This window comes from Muntiacus reevesi, chromosome 5, assembly GCF_963930625.1.
Source record: "Muntiacus reevesi chromosome 5, mMunRee1.1, whole genome shotgun sequence".
NCBI classification, from domain to species: domain Eukaryota; kingdom Metazoa; phylum Chordata; class Mammalia; order Artiodactyla; family Cervidae; genus Muntiacus; species Muntiacus reevesi.
In genome coordinates, this window is record NC_089253.1 from 75094522 (window position 1) to 75114439 (window position 19918).

Consider the following 19918-nt stretch of genomic DNA (forward strand, 5'->3'; position numbering starts at 1 on the left):
GTTAGCCATCTGTATGTCTTCTTTGGAGAAATGTCTGTTTAGTTCTTTGGCCCATTTTTTGATTGGGTCGTTTATTTTTCTGGAATTGAGCTTCAGGAGTTGCTTGTATATTTTTGAGATTAATCCTTTTCCTGTTTCCTCATTTGCTATTATTTTCTCCCAATCTGAGGGCTGTCTTTTCACCTTACTTATAGTTTCCTTTGTTGTGCAAAAGCTTTTAATTTTCATTAGGTCCCATTTGTTTATTTTTGCTTTTATTTCCAATATTCTGGGAGGTGGGTCATTATTTTGTTTCACTATTATAGATTATTTCATTGTTTATCTAATGTTTGATATCAAGGTTACATTAGATACTTAGTAATTTTTTTCCATTTATTTTTATTAGTTGGAGGCTAACTACTTTACAATATTGTAGTGGTTTTTGCCATACATTGACATGAATCAGCCATGGATTTACATGTATTCCCCATCCCAATCCCCCCTCCCATCTCCCTCTCTACCCTATTCCTCTGGGTCTTCCCAGTGCACCAGCCCCGAGCACTTGTCTCATGCATCCAACCTGGACTGGTGATCTGTTTCACCCTTGATAATATACATGTTTCGATGCTGTTCTCTCAAAACATCCCATCCTTGCCTTCTCCCACAGAGTCCAAAATTCTGTTCTGTGCATCTGTGTCTCTTTTTCTGTTTTGCATATAGGGTTATCGTTACCATCTTTCTAAATTCCATATATATGCATTAGTATACTGTATTGGCCTTTATCTTTCTGGCTTACTTCACTCTGTATAATGGGCTCCAGTTTCATCCATCTCATTAGAACTGATTCAAATTTAAAATTACTATGATCAGTTTAAAAAAGGGAAAAGCAATGAGTTATTAAAAAGCAGAAAATATACCTTGTGGGTTGTTGGGGTTTTCTTAATTAATTTTTATTGGAATATAGTTGCTTTACAGGGTTGTGTAAGTCTCTGCTGTACGGCAGTGTCAATCAGTTATACAGATAAATGTATTGCCTTGTTTTTAGATTTCTTCCCATTTAGCTCACCCAGGGCACCAAGTAGAGTTCCCTGTGCTATACATTAAGTTCTCATTAGTTATCTCTTTATACACAGTAGTGTATATATGTCAATTCCAGTCTCCCAATTCATGCCACCCATCCATTCCCTCCTTGGTATCTATAAGTTTGTTCTCTACATCTGTAACTTTATTTTTGTTTTGTAGATAAGTTCATTTTGCACTCTGTTTTTTAGATTCCACATGTAAGCAATATCGTATATTTGTCTTTCTCTTTCTGACTTAACTTCACTCAGTATGGCAATCTCTAGGTCCATCCATGTTGCTGCAGATGGCATTTTTTATGGCTGAGTAATATTCCATTGTATATATGTACCACATCTTTCTTTATCTGTTCCTCTGTTGATGGACATTTAGGTAGCTTCCATGTCTTGGCTATTAGAAATAGTGCTGCAATAAACATTGGGGTGCATATATCTTTTTGAATTATGATTTCCTCTAAGTATATGCCCACGAGTGGGATTGCTGGGTCATATGGTAGTTTTATTTTTAGTTTTTTAAGGAACTCCGTACTGGTCTCCATAGTGACTGTACCAATTTACATTCCCATTATGTATGTGTACCATTGTGTTTTAAAATGATTAATAAATGATAAAATGAAGTTAAAGATACTTGCTTTTAAAGAAAAACACAATGGGTTAAGCGTAAGTAGAGGATAACTTAATGATCCCAGCACCACCAATATAACTTCCAAATTAATGAGATTCAAAAATGCTTCAGTAAAAAGTGTAAACTATTTAATACAAAATTCATCAAAGAATAAATATGAACAGCAAAAAAAACCCTGTAAGTTTATATTCTCATTAGTAATAAGTACAGGTTAGTAGTGAATTTCATTTACTATTTACTGTATTTACCCTATGTGTGTGTGAGTGTGTGTGTGTTAGTTGCTTAGTCGTGTCTGACTCTTTACAACCCCATAGACCGCAGCCCACCAGGTCCCTCCATCCATGAGATTCTCTAGGCAAGAACACTGGAGTGGGTTGCCATTTCCTTCTCCAAAAGGAACTATAGAAGGAAAGAAAGTGAAGTTACTCAGTTGTGTCCAGTGCTTTGTGACCCCGTGGATTGTAGCCTACCAGGCTCCTCCATCCATGGAATTCTCCAGGCAAGAGTACTAGAGCGGGTTGCCATTTCCTTCTCCATATTTACCCTAAACTAAAGTGTAATAACAAAAAAGATAATATTTGAAACAAAGCAAACAAATATAGGAAAAGCTTTTTAGAAATAGAGAACTAATATTCATAATTATAAGATTGTGTAGTAGAGACTCATACATGTCTGGTGGTAGTTTTGGAAATACATATTGATAGTTTTAACTTGTCATTTTGTTTGATTTAGAAATCTGTTCCTAGTAATTTGTCCTAAGGAAATAAAATTTGTTGTATTATTGCTGTTTTCACATTGATATGAGAATGGTATGTTTAAAAGAATTAAAAATGTATTTGTCATCTGTGCTATACTTATTTTTGACAATCAATGAAAATAAGTTTACAATATATTCTTTTGTACATACTAACTTTTCAGTAACACCTTTCCCTATTCTAATATTATTGTTATATCACTGGTTGCTTAATAACAAACATATAATAAACCTTTAAAATTTTCATCTGTGTATTAATATAATTTATTTTGTTGTATGTGTTTAACTTAATTTTTTCCCAAATGTAAAATTGTTCTGACACAATTGAATAATTCATCTCCTTCCCACTGTTGTTGTTAGAAAAGATGCTAAGTATTATTTAAATCTTCTTAAATGTATTTTTATTTGTTTTGTGGCCTAAATGTAATCTATTTGGATAAAGTGTCATGTGCACTTGAAAAGAATGTGAATTCTGCTGTTTTGGGATGAAATAGTCTCTATATATCTATTAAATCCATTGGTCTAATGTATCACGTAAGGCCAATATTTTCCTACTGGGCTTCCTTGATGCCTCAGCTGGTAAAGAATGCACCTGCAAAGCAGGAGACACAGAAGACACCAATTCTATCCCTAGGTTGGGAAAATCCCATGGAGGAGGAAAATGGCAACTCACTCCAGTGTTCTTGATTCAAAATTCCCACAGACAGAGGAGCCTGCGGGCTACTGTCCAAAGGGTCGCAAAGAGTCAGACATGACTGAGTGACTAGACACACACACAAAACACATTTTCCTATTGATTTTCTATCTAAATGATCTGTCCATTGATGTAAGTGGAGTGTCAAACTATTGCATTGCTGCCAGTTTCTCTCTTTACATTTGTTATCATTTGCTCTATGTTGGGTGCATATATTTACAATTACTGTATCTTCTCGTTGGTTTGATTATCTATCTTTTAATTAATGAGTTTTAAGAATTTTTAAAAATATCTTCAGGATATAAGTCCCTTATCAAATTCCTTGCTTGTGTGCTAAGTTGCTTCAGTCATGTCCGACTCTTTGCAACCCTGTGGATCGCAGCCCGCCAGGCTTCTCTGTCCATGAGATCCTCCATGCAAGAATACTGGAGTGAGTTGTCATGTTCTCCTCCAGGTGATCTTCTCAACTCAGGGATCAAACCCAGGTCTCCTGCATCGTAGACAGATTCTTTACCGCTGAGACACCGGGAAAGCCCCATCAAATTCTTTATACGATTAACAAATAATTTTTTCCCATTCTGTGAGTCTTTTTAGTTTCTTGATGGTATCATTTGAAACATAAAAGTTTTTAACTGTTATAAATCCAATCTACTTTTTCTTTTATCACTTGTCCTTTTGGTATCATATCTTCAGAAAACTTTGCATGATTCAAAGTCAAAAGACTGTCCCTTGTTTTATTCTAAGATTTTTATAATTTTTTTATATTTAGATCTCTGGTCTGTTTTGAGTTAATTTTTGTGTATGGTGTAAAGAAGTAAAAAGAGAAGATTGTACTCAAGTCCTGAAAAAATTAAAAAAATAGTAAGGTACTCACACAGAAATGGAACTAATAGAGAAATGGAAATAAATAGAAGCATATTCAACATAGATAGGAATTTAGTATGAAGCTAAAGTAATAATTCTAATCAGCAGGAAAAACATTTTTTTAATTTAATCCACTGTCTATATAATTTTCCATTTTACTGTGTGAAAATAGAAAGACTTTTACTTCACTCCTTACACAGAAATAAAAGTCCAGATGAATTAATTAATCTAAATTAATTAATATAAAGTAAAATAATTAAAATATAATAAAATTGAGGGACATAGTTTCAGAGTTAGGAAATAATTAATATTGGAACCCAAAAATTATAAATAAAAAGATAAAAGCATTTGACTGCAAATATAAATGAGCAAATATTTTTTCAGTGATTGCAACAAGCAACATTAAAACAAACCACAGTCTGGAAGAAAATATTTACAGTATATATTATAAGCAATGAGCTAATATTCCTAATATAAAAAAAGAACTTCAAAGATGAATAAGAAATGATTAGGCAACTAAATAAGGAAATGAGGAAAGGCTATTAGTATAAAATTGATAGAAAAATAAAAATTACCAATAGACGTATGTAAAGATGTTCAGCCTAAGCATTAGACAAAAAAGAATAAAAAGTATGACAATGATAGACACATTTTTTTTTCTCATCGAATTATCAATACTTAAGAATATTGAAAGCTAAAACATTCAGTGTTAACAAAAATGTGAAGAAACAAACATTCTTTCATCACATTGATGGAGTATTATTGCCACAAACTTTCAGAAAGAATTTTAGTTGTTGTTGTTAGTCACTAAGTCGTGTCCAACTGAAATTTAGTAGAATTTATTAAAGGTTAAAATATATAATGTTGGACCCGCAATTTCACATTTTAAAAAATCTATCTAGAGAGGAAAAAATGGAATAGAGCATAATGTCTAATCTACAGGTATGATAATTGCAGACTTTTGTAATAGGAAAAATAATTGGAAATAGCCTTGGACTTATTTTTCTTCTTCGCAATGAGACTTGGGAATTAGAAGCACCTGACTATTGTTTGTTGCATTGCTAAGACCTGACTGAAACATGGTTCTCACACCAATGTTTGGTCTCTCTCTTCAGAAGCCTTACTGTGCCCCTCGCACGGCTCTAGAGTTTGGTCTTCTCTCCCTCTACACTGGGTGGTAAAGCAAGCCAGCGCCAGTCAGCTGATGGTATCATACTCAACCTCACTGGGGCGGTAAATAGGTCATTACCTGCACCCGCCGCACCCCCAGATAATGAAGATCAGAATTCTTCAGAGATTGACATGATAACAACCTGTATTTGAATCACCTGGGGGAGCATATTAAAAATGGAAATCTTGGGCTCCATCTCAAACCAATTCAATCTGAATCTCCAAAGTTGAGGTGTTAGAATTTAATAACACTGCAGGTAATTCTTATGTCCCTTAAAATATAAAAACTCCATCATGAAGGAAAGTCTAAGAAAAACATACACCAAAATGTCAACTATCTTTTTTTTTAATAGGTGGTGGCAGTTCAGAGAACTTTTTATTTACTCTCTCAGCTTTGCTGTAGTACTTGAATATTATAAAAGTATGCACTGTCTTTATGATAACAACAACAAAAATAAAAGAATTTTCTGAAAGAAAATGATCAGTAGTCATAACTCAATTCCGTTATACTGTGCTGGTTACATGTTGGCCTTTCAGCTGCAAAACCTCTTATATTTTTATTACTCAAAAAATTGTATTGACATATAGATCATTTGAGTACAAAAGTATGATCAAATAAAAGTTTAAACATTATTGATTACATATTTTAGGTTTTCAAGCTTGATTTCTCTGATGCAGCAGATTCTGATTATCATATTTTTGAGAAGGAGATGGAGAAAGATATTAAAATTCCAGAAAGTCAAAGTAAGTATTATTAATAAATTCAGCAAAGATTATTGATTAACATAGAAGAAAGACTGAACCAACATGAGCTCTATTTACGTCTTTAAAAACATTTTTGATGAGTGATATTTTGTCCTTGTACCATTTATTTTATCCTCATGTGTTTATTTAAAACTTGTATATATTAGTGTGCATATATAATTATATATATAAATGCTAGCACTTACATAGCCCATTCATTTTATAAATGACCATTAATATCTCACAAGAACCAAGTAGATACTAAAGGTAGGAATAAATATTGGGTTAGAAGTAGCAGTGGCAACCTACAATAATATTTTCAGACAATCTAAACATGTTCCCAGGTCAAATCATACAACCCAAGCATATTCATCTAAAATGAATTGTACACCCATTATCTGCCAGTTTGCTATGTGCCAGGGGGACAGAGAGTATACATGAAAAGATTCCTGCTCCAAAAGAGCCAGCAGTCTACTGCAGAAGCCCCAGTCATGGCTTTCTCTACTCCATGGTGAACGTCGTATCGACATATCCACCAGTAGTATGTTTATGTTCCTGACTTTGAAAGAGATTTCTGCTATTGTTTCTACATTTTTAGGATTCCCGAATTTTGTGTATCAGTTTTGGTATTCAATGTGGGAGAGTACAATGATTGAGCATAATATTTCTTTCATCGGGTTTTGAGACATTCCCCAAGGCAGTTATTTCAGCCCAAGGCAGACTGTCTGGATCCCAGCTCTACTCTCCTGTTCTTCTGGGATGCTTTTGTATTTCAGGTGTTTAACTATTTTTTAAATCTCTATAATGATCCATGTATCCTGACCAATAGATTTTCTAATATTGTGTAGCAATGTGCTGGGTGTAGAGTGTGCAAAGTGAAGAAAATGAGTTCCCCAAGTGAAATACTCTTAACATCTGTCTACTTGATTCTTTCTTCAAAGGACATCCTACTTCCCTTTATTTCCCAGAGGCAGCATATCCAAAAAATATTCCTGGGTTGAAAGAGGAAACAAACCATATTGTTATGGAAAAACTAGATTCATGGATCTTTCTCTAATTCAAATTTTAAGTGTTAATTATACAATTCAGCAAACTAAGAATACCAAAACAATGTTTAAAGCATTGCTAAGTATGTGTTATGAATATTCACAATTAATATATATGAGACTCATTTAAGCACATTCATTCTAGGCTTTTCTAGGACATCATTCTTCATCTTAATTAGAAAGTACTTTTTAAATAAAAGAGAAAATTAGCAAGATTGTAAGGAGAGGAGAGTGAGGGTTTTCTCAACTACATTACAAATATTTTTCTTTCCAGACTTTGATTGGCAGTGGATTGTCTTAGATGGTCCAGTGGATGACTTCTGGGTAGAAAATCTAAATTCTATGCTAGATGACACTAGGACGCTGTGCTTAGCAAACAGCGAGAGAATAACTTTGACTAGTAAAATCAGAGTGATCTTTGAAGTGGACAGTCTAGCTCAAGCTAGTCCTGCTATTGTCAGCCGATGTGCAATGGTCTATATGGTAAGTTTCTAATACACATTTCTTAACAAAGAAAATTTATTATTTAGTCATTATCTGCAGCATTTTCTGTTTATTTTGTTTCCTCTGCATTCAGCAGGGCTATCCTAGTAGTTACAAAATTTTATTTCCCCTGGTAGGCTGCTGTCTATGGGGGTCGCACAAAGTCGGGCACAACTGAAGCGACTTAGCAGCAGCAGCAGCAAAGCCTCCTAACCCAGAAGTAAATGCGAATGCTAATTGCTACTGTTACTAATATGCTTAGTCGGTCCACTCAGTAACTGGAATGTCAGTATTTTCCACAACCGTGTGTAAGTAGTGCTTTCAGTAGGTTAAGTTACTTGATAGGAGTTATTTTTCCAATCGAGGAACTTTTGCCCTGAAGGCTTTTCATGCCCACTCTGTGATTCTTGCTTGCATTCTCAGTTGCTTCAGTCATGTCCGACTCTGTGCAACCCTATGGACTGTAGCCTACCAGGCTCCTCTGTCCATGGGATTCTCCAGGTAAGAATCCTGGAGTGATTGCCATGCCCTTCTCCAGGAGATCTTCCCAGCCCAGGGATTGAACCCGAGTCTCCTGCGTCTCCTGCATTGACAAGCGGTTTCTTTACCTACTGAGCCACTTGGGAAGCCCCCCCATGACTCTCAGGACTTAAGAAATGCGTTACCAATGCAGTGGTAATGAATAGAAGATACAGCAAAGAATGAATGTTCCTTACACATGAAATTAATTATTAACCATGATTAGCCCTATGTTCTAATCTCCTTAGCCCAGTGTAACCACTAAATTAAACTACTGATTTTCTGGGTAAGCAATTCCTCTTACCACATGTGCATAGCCTCAACATAGCTCCCTATACATAATCCTCCAGTTGCTTGTTGTTGTGTAGGATTGTGGTTAAAATCAGGAAGAGTAATTCTTTAAGGTGTTTTTGATCACTTGCCCTTTAATGAATGCTGATTCTAAATCATTATTTGGCAGGGGCAGTAGTGAAATAAAGAGATAGTAAGAAAGTAGGTGGACACTGTCATTTTATTTATTTACATTAAATTTCCTTGTGCTTTCTATTATTAGAATCCTGTTGATCTGGGATGGGAGCCTTACGTTAAGTCATGGCTTCTGAAAAATTCTAAAATTATGAATAAATCAGAAGTGGATTGTCTTGAATTCATGATTAAAAGTAGTGTCACAGATGGACTACAGTTTATAAAGAAACATCAGAAATTTCAGCCATTTCCTGTACAAGACATAACAATTGTTACAACTCTCTGCAGAATTCTTGATGCATTCTTCGAATTCATGAGTAAAACTGGAATGTTTGAACTACGTGAGTTTTTGCCCCTAAGTCATATCAATGATATTATATCTTAGTCAATGTCAGTTATTTATCACCTTCTATTCAATTATAAAAGAAAGAAAAGAGAGCCAGGAGTTTTCAGTCCATTTGAACTAAGAGCAGACTTGCACATGGAACAAATTAAAAATCATTTATAAAACAGTATATCGATAAATGATATCGTCTATAAGTGCTGAAGGGTAACAAAAAAAAAATAGAATAAGGAATCCTTGTAGGTCTCTATCAAGCGATAATAGTTTTTATTATGTTTTAAAGAGTCTCAGAGATAAAAATAGTGGGGGAAAAACGGTCCAAAATCCTAGGTGTAAGCTGTACTCATACAAAAACATATACATGGAAAGTAATAAAATATATGTAAGAAGAAATAAAAAAGTTCAGAAAACTGTATAGCATTATGACTAAAGGCATGGTCTCTGGAATCAGAATGCCTACATTCAAACACTGGTTCTATCTGGTTCCTGTGAAAGTTGCTTAGTCATGTCTGACTCTTTGCGACCCCATGATACAGTCCATGGAATTCTGCAGGCCAGAATACTGGAGTGGGTAGCCTTTCTCTTCTCCTGGGGATTTTCCCCACCCAGGGATCGAACCCAAGTCTCCCACATTGCAGGCAAATTCTTAACCAGTTGAGCCACCAGAAAAGTCATATTTGGTTCCTGATGAAATGGCAAATTAGCACAAAACCCCCACCCAGTTAGGGTCTATTGAATTAAAGAAACTGTGAAAAATCCCTGGGGTGACAAGATGGCTAAGGTTCCTGTGAGAGAAAACAGAAACCCTGAACAGAAGAGAACTGAATACTACCATGAATGGGAGACAAAGTGGAGGAGAATATTTAGGTTTTCTCTTTCCCCTTCTCCTCATGGTTCTGAATGGGCTCTTGTTCTTCCCTTTGCCAGTTAGCAAACCACAGCATAACTAGAAGCAGCAGTAGGCAAAGGAGCAGAGATGATTCTCAAAGAGTTATTAAGATGGTTAGTATAATATAGTATCTCTAATGTCAACCCACTCCAGTGTTCTTGCCTGGAGAATCCCAGGGACGGGGGAGCCTGGTGCGCTACCGTCTGTGGGATCGCACAGAGTTGGACACGACTGACGCGACTTAGCAGCAGCAGCAGGAGCAAAATATATGGGCAACGAACTAGGTCCATTAGCTTGTGCTATAAGAAGTCAAGGATGAATGACCAGAAGGCTGAGGGTAGCTGCCTCAGTAAAAAGTCATGATCCCTTGCTCATTTCCAAACCTGACATGGCTTTCAGGCACAAAACTCACTGAATAGAAGAAGCTGGGACCCTCTGCACAGTCATGGAAAGTAGTTACAAAATAGTAACTAGTCCTTCTCCAAAGGGAACTGCAAACATTTTCTTGAGTAACTTAGACTAGGAAGAAAGGAAAAAAACATTTTGGGGGTTGGCCAAAAAGTTTGTTCTGTTTTTCTGTGCTTAATTATCTTTTAATAAAAATGTTTTTTGTTAGATTGTACTGTGACAGCTGTCATAAGAGCATACATTTTCAAAAAACTTATCAAAACAACTGAATTTTTATGTAGCTATTTAATACTCTGGTTTCTCTTCAGATCATATAAATCTTTAAGCCTTTTTGTGTGTAACCATTTTAATATTAAAGATGGAGGAAAAAGAAACATTTTTGGCACATTTGTTGTTCAGTTGCTCAGTTGTGTCTGACTCTTTGCAACCTCTGTCATTTACTTTGCTTCCCTGTCATCTCCTGGAGTTTGCTCAAACTCATGTCCATTGAGTCAGTGATGTCATCCAACTATCTCATCCTTTGTCACCCCTTCTCCTTCTGCCCTCAATCTTTCCTAGCATGAGGGTATTTTCCATGAGTCAACTCTTCACATGAGGTGACCCAAGTATTGGAACTTCATCATCAGCATCAGCCTTCCAATGAATATTCAGGGTTAATTTCCTTTAGTATTAATTGGTTTAACCTCCTTGCTGTCCAAGGGACTATGAAGAGTCTTCTCCAGCACCACAGTTCAAAAGCATCAGTTCTTTGGCTCCCAGCCTTCTTTATGGTCCAACTCGCACGAATGTACATTACTACTGGAAAAACCATGGCTCTGACTATCCAGGTGTTTGTCAGTAGAGTGATGTCTCTGCTTTTTAATACCCTGTCTAGGTTTGTCATAGCTTTTCTTCCAAAGAGCAAGTGTCTTTTAATTTCAGCTGCAGTCACTGTCCACAGTGATTTTGGAGCCCAGGAAAATAAAATCTGTCACTGTTTCCACTTTTTCCCCTTCTATTTGCCTTGAAATGATGAGACCGGATGCCATGATTTTAGTTTTTTTGAATGTTGAGTTTTAAGCCAACTTTTTCACTCTCTTTCACCTTCGTCAACAGGCTTTTTAGTTCCTCTTCACTTTCTGCCATTAAGGTTGTGTCACCTGCATATCTGAGATTGGTATTTCTCCCGGCAATCTTGATTCTAGCTTGAGATTCATCTAGCCTGGCATTTCTCATGATGTACTCTGCATATAAGTTAAATAAGCAGGGTGACAATATAAGCCTTGTCATTCTCCTTTCTGAATTTTTAACTAGTCCATTGTTCCTTGTCTGGTTCTAACTGTTGCTTCTTGACCTGCATACAGGTTTCTCAGAAGACAAGTAAGGTGGTTTGATACTCCCATCTCTTTAAGAATTTTCCAGATGGGCTCAAAATCCATGAGTTCTATCTCCCAGACTAGGGATATTCCCACAATTCCACACTGTTCCCCCTCTCTCACCCCACCAACCCCTGATCAGTTTGTACTGTTTTAAACAGTAATTTTTCAAATGTGAGTGTAGAGTCTTCCACAATCTGATAAAAACAACATAACTTTCAGCCTTTGCAATGACACATTTCCTTTTAGATTTCTCTCTATGGAGAAGGTTCCACATTCTTATCTTGCTGGTTAGGAAGTAAGCAAGGATCCCATCTTATACTTGTGAGTCTTGACAGCATAGACACAGAGAATTGACAGTTCATACTCAATGATGGATTACCTCTTGTCTTAGTGAGACAAGCAGTATCTGGTCTGCAACAACCCCATGAATCTGGGATTAAACTGGGTGCTTTCTGGTCCTTTGAAGAAAGTGTCCCCAGAATATGTGTGAACGATACTCACAGAAGGCACTCAAGAGCACCATTCACCTGTTTCTTAGAGTGGATATAACTCAGGAACAGCCAAGTGGGAGAAATGCACAAAGCACAGGGGAAGAGAGTGGGAAGCTTCCATCTCTCTCTGAGAGCATCACTCTTCCAGCATCTTCCTGTGTTCACTCTCCTGGAAGTTCCCTATGTAATTTTAATATAAAGAAGACAAATATTGTAAAAGAAAAAAAGCTTAAAGGAATAATGAATAATCATTCACTCTTTGTGTTCCTCTGTGAAATGGGTGACTTGAGAAAAAAATGAATGATGGAGAGTAGAAAAGAAATAACTAAAAACTATACCTGTGTGATGTTTACTTTGATATATTTTTCTTTGTAAGCATAAAGCTTTCTTTTTTAATGCTTCATGTATTAGAACTCATGTATTATTTACTTTGTAATCCACACCATATTTGATGGTGGTGACCTGAATATTTTAAAGTTTTTATTTTGGAATAATCAAACTTACAAAAAGTTGCTAGAATAGAATGAAGAACATATGTATTCAGATTAGTTCTTCAAATAAATAGTAATCAATTCAACAATTGCAGATACATTCTCTGCTCCTCTCATCTTAGAAAAAGTAACATACTTTTGATGGGATAAGATAACTAGTTGGTCTGATAAGTCTAAGATACTGATGTGAAATAAGGATGTTCTATGACAGTTCACAAAGTAAACAGTGGTCAAGGTTGCATGTGTGTGTTCTAAGTCACTTCAGTCATGTTCGACTCTTTGTGACCCTGTGAACTGTAGCCCACCAGGCTCCTCTGTCCATGGGATTCTCCAGGCAAGAATACTGGATTAGGTTGTCATGCCCTCCTCCAGGGGATCTTCCTGACCCAAGGATCCAACTTGTGTCTCCTGCAGCTCTTGCACTGCAGGTGGATCTTTATGGCTGAGACCCCGTGGAAGCCCATGTTAAAGGTAACACCTCATTAATTAATCAGCTAAATTTTAGGTCTGTTGTGAATTGTGGGAAAATTCTCTTTCTTTTTTAAGATGAAGATTTGAAGGACATTTCATCTGAGGAGATAATTTCACGTTCAAAAGTTTCTGTCAGATTCAAAGATACGGAAAACAGGTCAGCTACATTCATTCAAAGATGTGTTTTATTAACTACTAAGTGCCAAAAACTCTAATAGAAACAGGATTATCTGTCAATAAACCAATAATCTGTGACTTCCTAATATCAAAATTCAATTAAATTTATTTTATCCCAGTTTAAAGTCTCTGTATATTTAATACAAGATCACCAGATTTTGGTAAGTTATCTAAATAATGTGAATACGTTTGTCCAGACACTACATATTTGAGAGTGGAATAAAGTTGCTGTGAATTTATTTTATGAATCTAACCTTTATGAGCTGAGAAATGTTGAACAAGTTACTAAATATTTTTGATCTCTGATTTTTTTCATTTATAAATAAAACTGGAATAATGCTGTGATGTGCCAGATATTTAGAGTAGTAGGTGGTATAGAGTAAATGCTCAGTAATTATAGAAACTATAGTGATATAGTTGTGCTCACCCCACAATTCTGCCATTTTGTAGGACAGAGTTTCATTATTGAGGCTTTCCTATATCTCATTATGAGATCCTGAGATATTTATGCCACATTTGCTTTTAAATGATAGAACATTGTAAATATTTTTTTACCTGTCAATTCTGCCTTCAAATTCATTCCTTTATCTACATCTTGATCATCAGCATCCTAGACCAAAAGTTTATTATTTCTTTCCTATACTGTTGCTATAACCTCCTAAATTTTTCCAGTTTTCTAGTCCATATCTAACATGACAACCATATATTATTTTTAATTTTTATTAAATAGCAAGTAACCATAAAAGGATATTTATAAAGTATGTGCAAGATATAAATAATAATATGCAAACATTCATATATATACCACTCAGTTATTAAAAAAATTAATGGTTTATCTTTGAAGTTCCTAGTGTACCTATCTAAACCATATGCCATCCCATCATCTGAGATAACTACTATACTGAATTTTATGTTTATTAATATATTCCTAAGCAGTATATGTTTCAACTTTGCACATTTTAACTTCACTGGAATCACATGTTCTTCTGTGACTTGAATTTTTGTTCAATGTATATCCCGCTGATTAATCCATTGTACATGTAGGGGGTCTTCATTCATTTTCACTACATATTTCTCTGTGAAAATATGTCACAATTTGTCCATTTATAAACATAGGTTTTGACTATTTGGTGACATTCATGTGTAGTTGTCTCTTGTGTTGTTGGAAAAGGGTATTGCTATGATCAGTGTGTTCTCTTGACAAAACTGTTAGTCTTTGCCCAACTCATTTTGTACTTCAAGGCCAAACTTGCCTGTATCTCTTGACTTCCTACTTTTGCATTCCAATCCTCTGTGATGAAAGGGACATTTTCTTTTTGGTGTTAGTTCTAAGGACTTCATAGAACCAGTCAACTTAAGCTTCGGCATTAGTGGTTGGGCCATAGACTTTGATTACTGTGATGTTGACTGGTTTATACAATATTTTAAAGACGTTGTAGACAATTATTAAAGACAATAGTCTATACGGTCAGCAAAAACAAGACCTGGAGCCAACTGTGGCTCAAATCATCAGCTCCTTATTGCAAAATTCAGTCTTAAATTGGGCCATTAATTATGACCTAAATCAAATCCCTTATGATTACACAGTGGAGGTGATGAATAGATTCAAGAGATTAGATCTGGTAGACAGAGTGCCTGAAGAACTACAGATAGAGGTTCATAACATTGTACAGGATGCAGTGACTAAAATCATTCAAAAGAAGAAGAAATGCAAGAAGACAAAGTGGTTGTCTACGGAGGCTTGTAAATAGCTGAGAAAGCAAAAGGCAAGAGAAGAAAAGACAAAGGGGAAAGGGGAAAGGGAAAGATATATTCAACTGAATGCAGAATTTCAGAGAACAGCAAGGAGAGGTAAGAAGGCTTTCTTAAATGAACAGTGCAGAGAAATAGAGGAAGAAAATAAGATGGGAAAGACTGGAAATCTCTTTAAGAAAATTGGAGATATGAAAGGAACATTTCATGGAAGGATGGGCACAATACAGAACAGAAATGGTAAGGGCCTCACAAAAGCAGAAAAGATTAAGAAGAGGCAGCAACAATATACAGAACTACACACAAAAAAAGATAATGACCTGGATAACCATGATGGTGTGGTCATTCACCTAGAACCAGATATCCTGGGGTGTGAAGTCAAGTGGGCCTTAGGAAGCATTACTATACACAAAACTAGTGGAGGTGACAGAATTCCAGCTAAGCTATTTAAAATCCTAAAAGGTAATGCTGTTATAGTGTTGCACTCAATATGTCAGCAAATTTGAAAAACTAAGCAGTGGCCACAGGGCTGGAAAAGATCAGTTTTCATTCCAATCCCAAAGACAATGCTGAAGAATGTTCAAACTACTGAATAATTACAGACATTTCACATGATAGTAAGATTATGCTCAAAATGCTTTATGCTGGACCTCAGCAGTACATGAACTGAGAACTTCTGGATGTACAAGGTAGATTTAGAAAAGGCAGAGGAATCAGGGATCAAATTGTTAACATTCATTGGATCATAGAGAAAACAAGGGAGTTCCAGAAAAACATCTACTTCTGCTTCATTGGCTATGCTAAACCCTTTGACTGTGGATCATAACAAATTGTAGAAAGTTCTTCAAGAAATGGGAATACCAGACCACCTTACCTGTCTCCTGAAAAACCTGTATGCAAGTCAAGAAGCAACAGTTAGAACATTACATGGCACAACTGACTGGTTCTGAATTGGGAAAGGAGTATGTCAAGGCTGTATATTGTCACCCTACTTGTTTAACTTCTATGCAGAGTACATTACGAGAAATGCCAGGCTGGATTAATCACAACTGGAATCAAATTGCTGTGAGAAATATGAACCACCTCAGATATGTAGATGATACCACTCTAATGGTAGAAAGTGAAGAGGAACTAGAGTCTCTTGATGAGGCTGAAAGAGGACGGTGAAAAAGCCGGCTTAAGACTCAACGTTAAAAAAACTAAAGTCACAGCATCTGGTCCCATCACTTCATGGCATATAAAAGGGAAAAAAGTGGAAGAGGTGATAGATTTTCTTTTCTTGGGCTCCAAAATTACTGAGGTCAGTGATGCAGCCATGAAATTAAAATATGTTTGCTCCTTGAAAGGAAAACTATGACAAACCCAGACAGCATATTAAAAAGCAGAGACTTCACTTTGCTGGGAAAGATTCATATAGTCAAAGCTATGATTTTTCCGGTAGCCACGTATGGATGTTAGAGTTGGACCATAAAGAAGGCTGAGTGCTAAAGAATTGATGTTTTTCAAAAGCGGTGCTGGAAAAAAACTCTTGAGAGTCCGTTGATCTTCAAGGAGATCAAACCAGTCAATACTGAAGGAAATCAACCCCATGAATATTCATTAGAATGACTGATGCTGAAGCTGAAGCTCCAATACTTTTGCCATCTAATGGGAAGAGCCTATTCATTTAAAAGACCCTAATGATAGGAAAGATTGAAGGCAAAATGAGAAGGGGACAGCAAAAGATAACATGGTTAGATGGCATCACCAACCCAGTGGGCATGAATCTGAGCAAACTTTGGTAGTGGAGGACAGGGTAGCCTGGCATGCTGCAGTCTCTGGGGTCACAAAGAGTCAGACACAATTTAGCATCTGAACAGCAGCAACAACAACAAAGTGTAGGTTGTTTTTTTCAATTTTTTGGTTTTTACAAATATTATTGTGATTATTCTTCTTGTGTGTGTCTCCTGGAATTTATATGCAAGAGTCTGATTTTTAAAAAAACATAAATTAGAATGTTCCTCTGTTTTATAGCCATTTAATGACTTTGCATTACATTTAGAGTGGAAGGAGAAAAGTTTTGGCACAGCTTAAAAATCCCCTGCCTATATCTCCAGACTTATCTCCTAGACTTTTCAACTAATTAGGTATGTTTCCGACACTGAATTTTTTTTTTCAGTTCTTCAAACTTGTCGTAACCATTTCACCTCATGGTCTTCACACATGTATGTCTTCTCAAAATGTTCTTCCTCTTACATTTTTCAAAATTGCACTCATTCTTCAGGTCTCAATTTAACTGTTATTTGTTCAAATAAGTCTTCCCTGACTTGCAAACTTTAAATTAGTTATCTCTACTAATATTCTTCACAGTATGCTTGACTCTTTACTCTTTACACATATCATGGTTTGGTATTCATTTTCTTATCTCCAAAATAAGTGATCATATTTGTTTTGTTCAGAGTAACTGAGATATAGTAGGAATCCAAAAAAATATTTGCTGAACAAACTCTTACATGTGAGAAGAAATGTCAAATATGACTATATACATGCATTATACATTAATAATTGCCAATAAAGTTCAGTGATACATTTTTAGGATTTTCATAATTTAAAAGTAATTTTATGAAAACTAAATCTTGAACCATTCAAAATATCCTGAAATCAGGCCCAAATCTTTTGGTTAGCCCCATCATCACTGGTGCTATCACTATGTTATTTGAGAGTCCCACAGCCCAAGATAACCTGGGTTGACCCAGACTGGAGAAGACTCGCCCCAGATTCACACTGCCTGCTTTTAGCCAATTTGATTTCAATCAACCTATAGGACTTGTTTGAGAAGAGTACAGAGTGAATGACTATTCATTTATGTCTTTCTACATTAAATGGAGACTTATCAGATTCTCTCCTAAGAGACAGATGAACTCTTAAGCAACAAATTGACCTAAAATAAAAGTGAATGTCATTTATTACCTGAAATAAAGTTTGACTACAAATCTTTTACACATATGGTACTTCAAAAATAAAAATAGTATCAGTGTATAATTTACATGACTTATCAAAGGTAAATTATACATTAACTCTAAAACTTCCATGTTAATACTTAACTGTAAAAAATTTTAGTAACAAAATTTTGATGTGATAGTGCAATAAATTGCTGGACTGTGTTCTAAAAGTTTTAATCTTCACCCTTTCCACATCTACCTACCACAGGGGTGAAAATGCATGGCACACGGAGAAAGATCCTATTAAATTGAAAAAAACAATTCAAAAGCTTTTTGTGTTTGCATTTACTTGGGCATTTGGAGGAACTTTACAACGTGAAGATGAACATGAAGATGATATAATATTTTATCCAAGTTCTGAACCTGATTCACCTGCAAGAGTAACTTATGATTTTGACAACCTTGTTCGTGAATTATTTGAAAGCAATGCACAAATAGGTAAGTTCTGAGGGAAAAGTCACAATTATGCATACTTCAAAATGTTAATTTGAAACTCATCATTGGATTTATATTTATTTAGCTCATCTATTTTAAATGTGAAGACTAGTGGTAAAAGATGGTTAAATAAGTACACTCTAACATCGCTAATAGGACTGTGACAACTGCACAACAAGGAGGAGGCCCAGCTCAACATCCAGTATAGGCTCTGGCCATCCCAACACCAATCATAACCCATATCAAGGGGATAATGGTCAGCATACACCAAATAAAGAGAAAGCAGACATTCATACTAAAAACAGCCTCTAACAAAAATTACTGGACTCATGGAGTCTACATGGGGACACTCTCACATTAAAAACAGCCCTTTAAGACCACAGTACGTAACTATTTCTCCTAAACTCATAGTCAGAGAAATATGAGTAGAATGAAGAAGCAGAGGAACCACTCCTAATTAAAAGATCAAGATAATTCCTCTGAAAGAACAAACAATGAAACAGGTATTTCCAGCCTACCAAATCACAAGTTCAAAAAGGAGTTAATGAAAATACTGAAGGAGTTAAGAAAGATTATTAGTAGAAATGCAGATTACTGTAAAAGGAACTAAAATTACAAACAGAGGCCATTTAAAATTTGAAAACTCATTTTCTAATACAAAACCTGAGCTAAAGGCAATGATGGCAAACTGTACCAAGCAGAAGAATGAAAAAGTGACCTGGGAGATGGAATAATGGAAATCACTCAGTCAGAAGAGCAAAGGGGAGACAAATGAAATAGAAATTAAAGCAATATATGAGACCTATTGAATAATCCATTCTATACATAGAAGGAATACCAGGAGGAGCAAAAAGAGAAAAGGGAATAAAAAATGTATTTGAAAAAATTATGGCTGACAAGGTGGGAGGGAGATTCTAGAGGGAGGGGACGTATGTACACCTATGGTTAATTCACGCTGATGTATGGCAGAAATCAAACCAATATTGTAAACCAATCACCAATCACTTAAAAATAAATTTCTTTTTTAAAAAGTATAAAATAACTTTGAAAAAGAGATTACGGTTGAAAACTTTCCAAATCTGAAGAAGGAAACAGATATACAGATATGAGAAACCCACATTAGGACAACGGACACACATAGTTTGAAAATGATGGGATGAAAAAGTATATTGCATGCAAACTGAAATGTCAAGCAGGGATAGCAATATTCATATAAGACAAAATAAACTTTTTTTAAAAGGCCATAAAGATAAAGGACATTATATAATGATAAAACGATAAATACAAGAAGAGAATATTACAGTCATTAACATATATGCACCCCAAATAGGAGCACCCACAAAAATCAAACAAGTATTAGCAGAAATAAAGGGAGAAACTGACAGAAATAAAATAATGATAGGAGACATTAATACCCTGTCATGTCAGTGGACAGAGATCTTCCAGAAAATCAATAAAGCAATGGAGATAATAAATGATAAAATAAAACAGTTAGACTTAATTGATATTATCAGGACATTACATGCAGAAAAACCAGAATACATTTTCTTTTCAAGTGCACATGGAACATTCTCTAGGGTTGACCATATACTTGAACACAAAACAAGCCTCAGCAAATTTAAGAGGATAATAATTATTTCAAGCATATTTTCTGACCACATATCACAAAAATATTAGAAATATTTCCCACAAGGAAAAAT

General features: G+C 35.4%; 1 protein-coding gene across 1 annotated transcript in view; it reads left to right on the forward strand.

The window, feature by feature from the left end:
- The window catches only part of DNAH14 (dynein axonemal heavy chain 14), a 324938-nt gene that overhangs the window by 156953 nt on the left and 148067 nt on the right, over positions 1 to 19918 (forward strand). The window contains exons 30-34 of the mRNA XM_065937125.1: positions 5816 to 5909; positions 7230 to 7438; positions 8511 to 8763; positions 12949 to 13030; positions 17992 to 18221. Of these exons, the coding sequence (XP_065793197.1) occupies positions 5816 to 5909; positions 7230 to 7438; positions 8511 to 8763; positions 12949 to 13030; positions 17992 to 18221 (868 nt within the window). The remainder of the gene's footprint in view (positions 1 to 5815; positions 5910 to 7229; positions 7439 to 8510; positions 8764 to 12948; positions 13031 to 17991; positions 18222 to 19918) is intronic.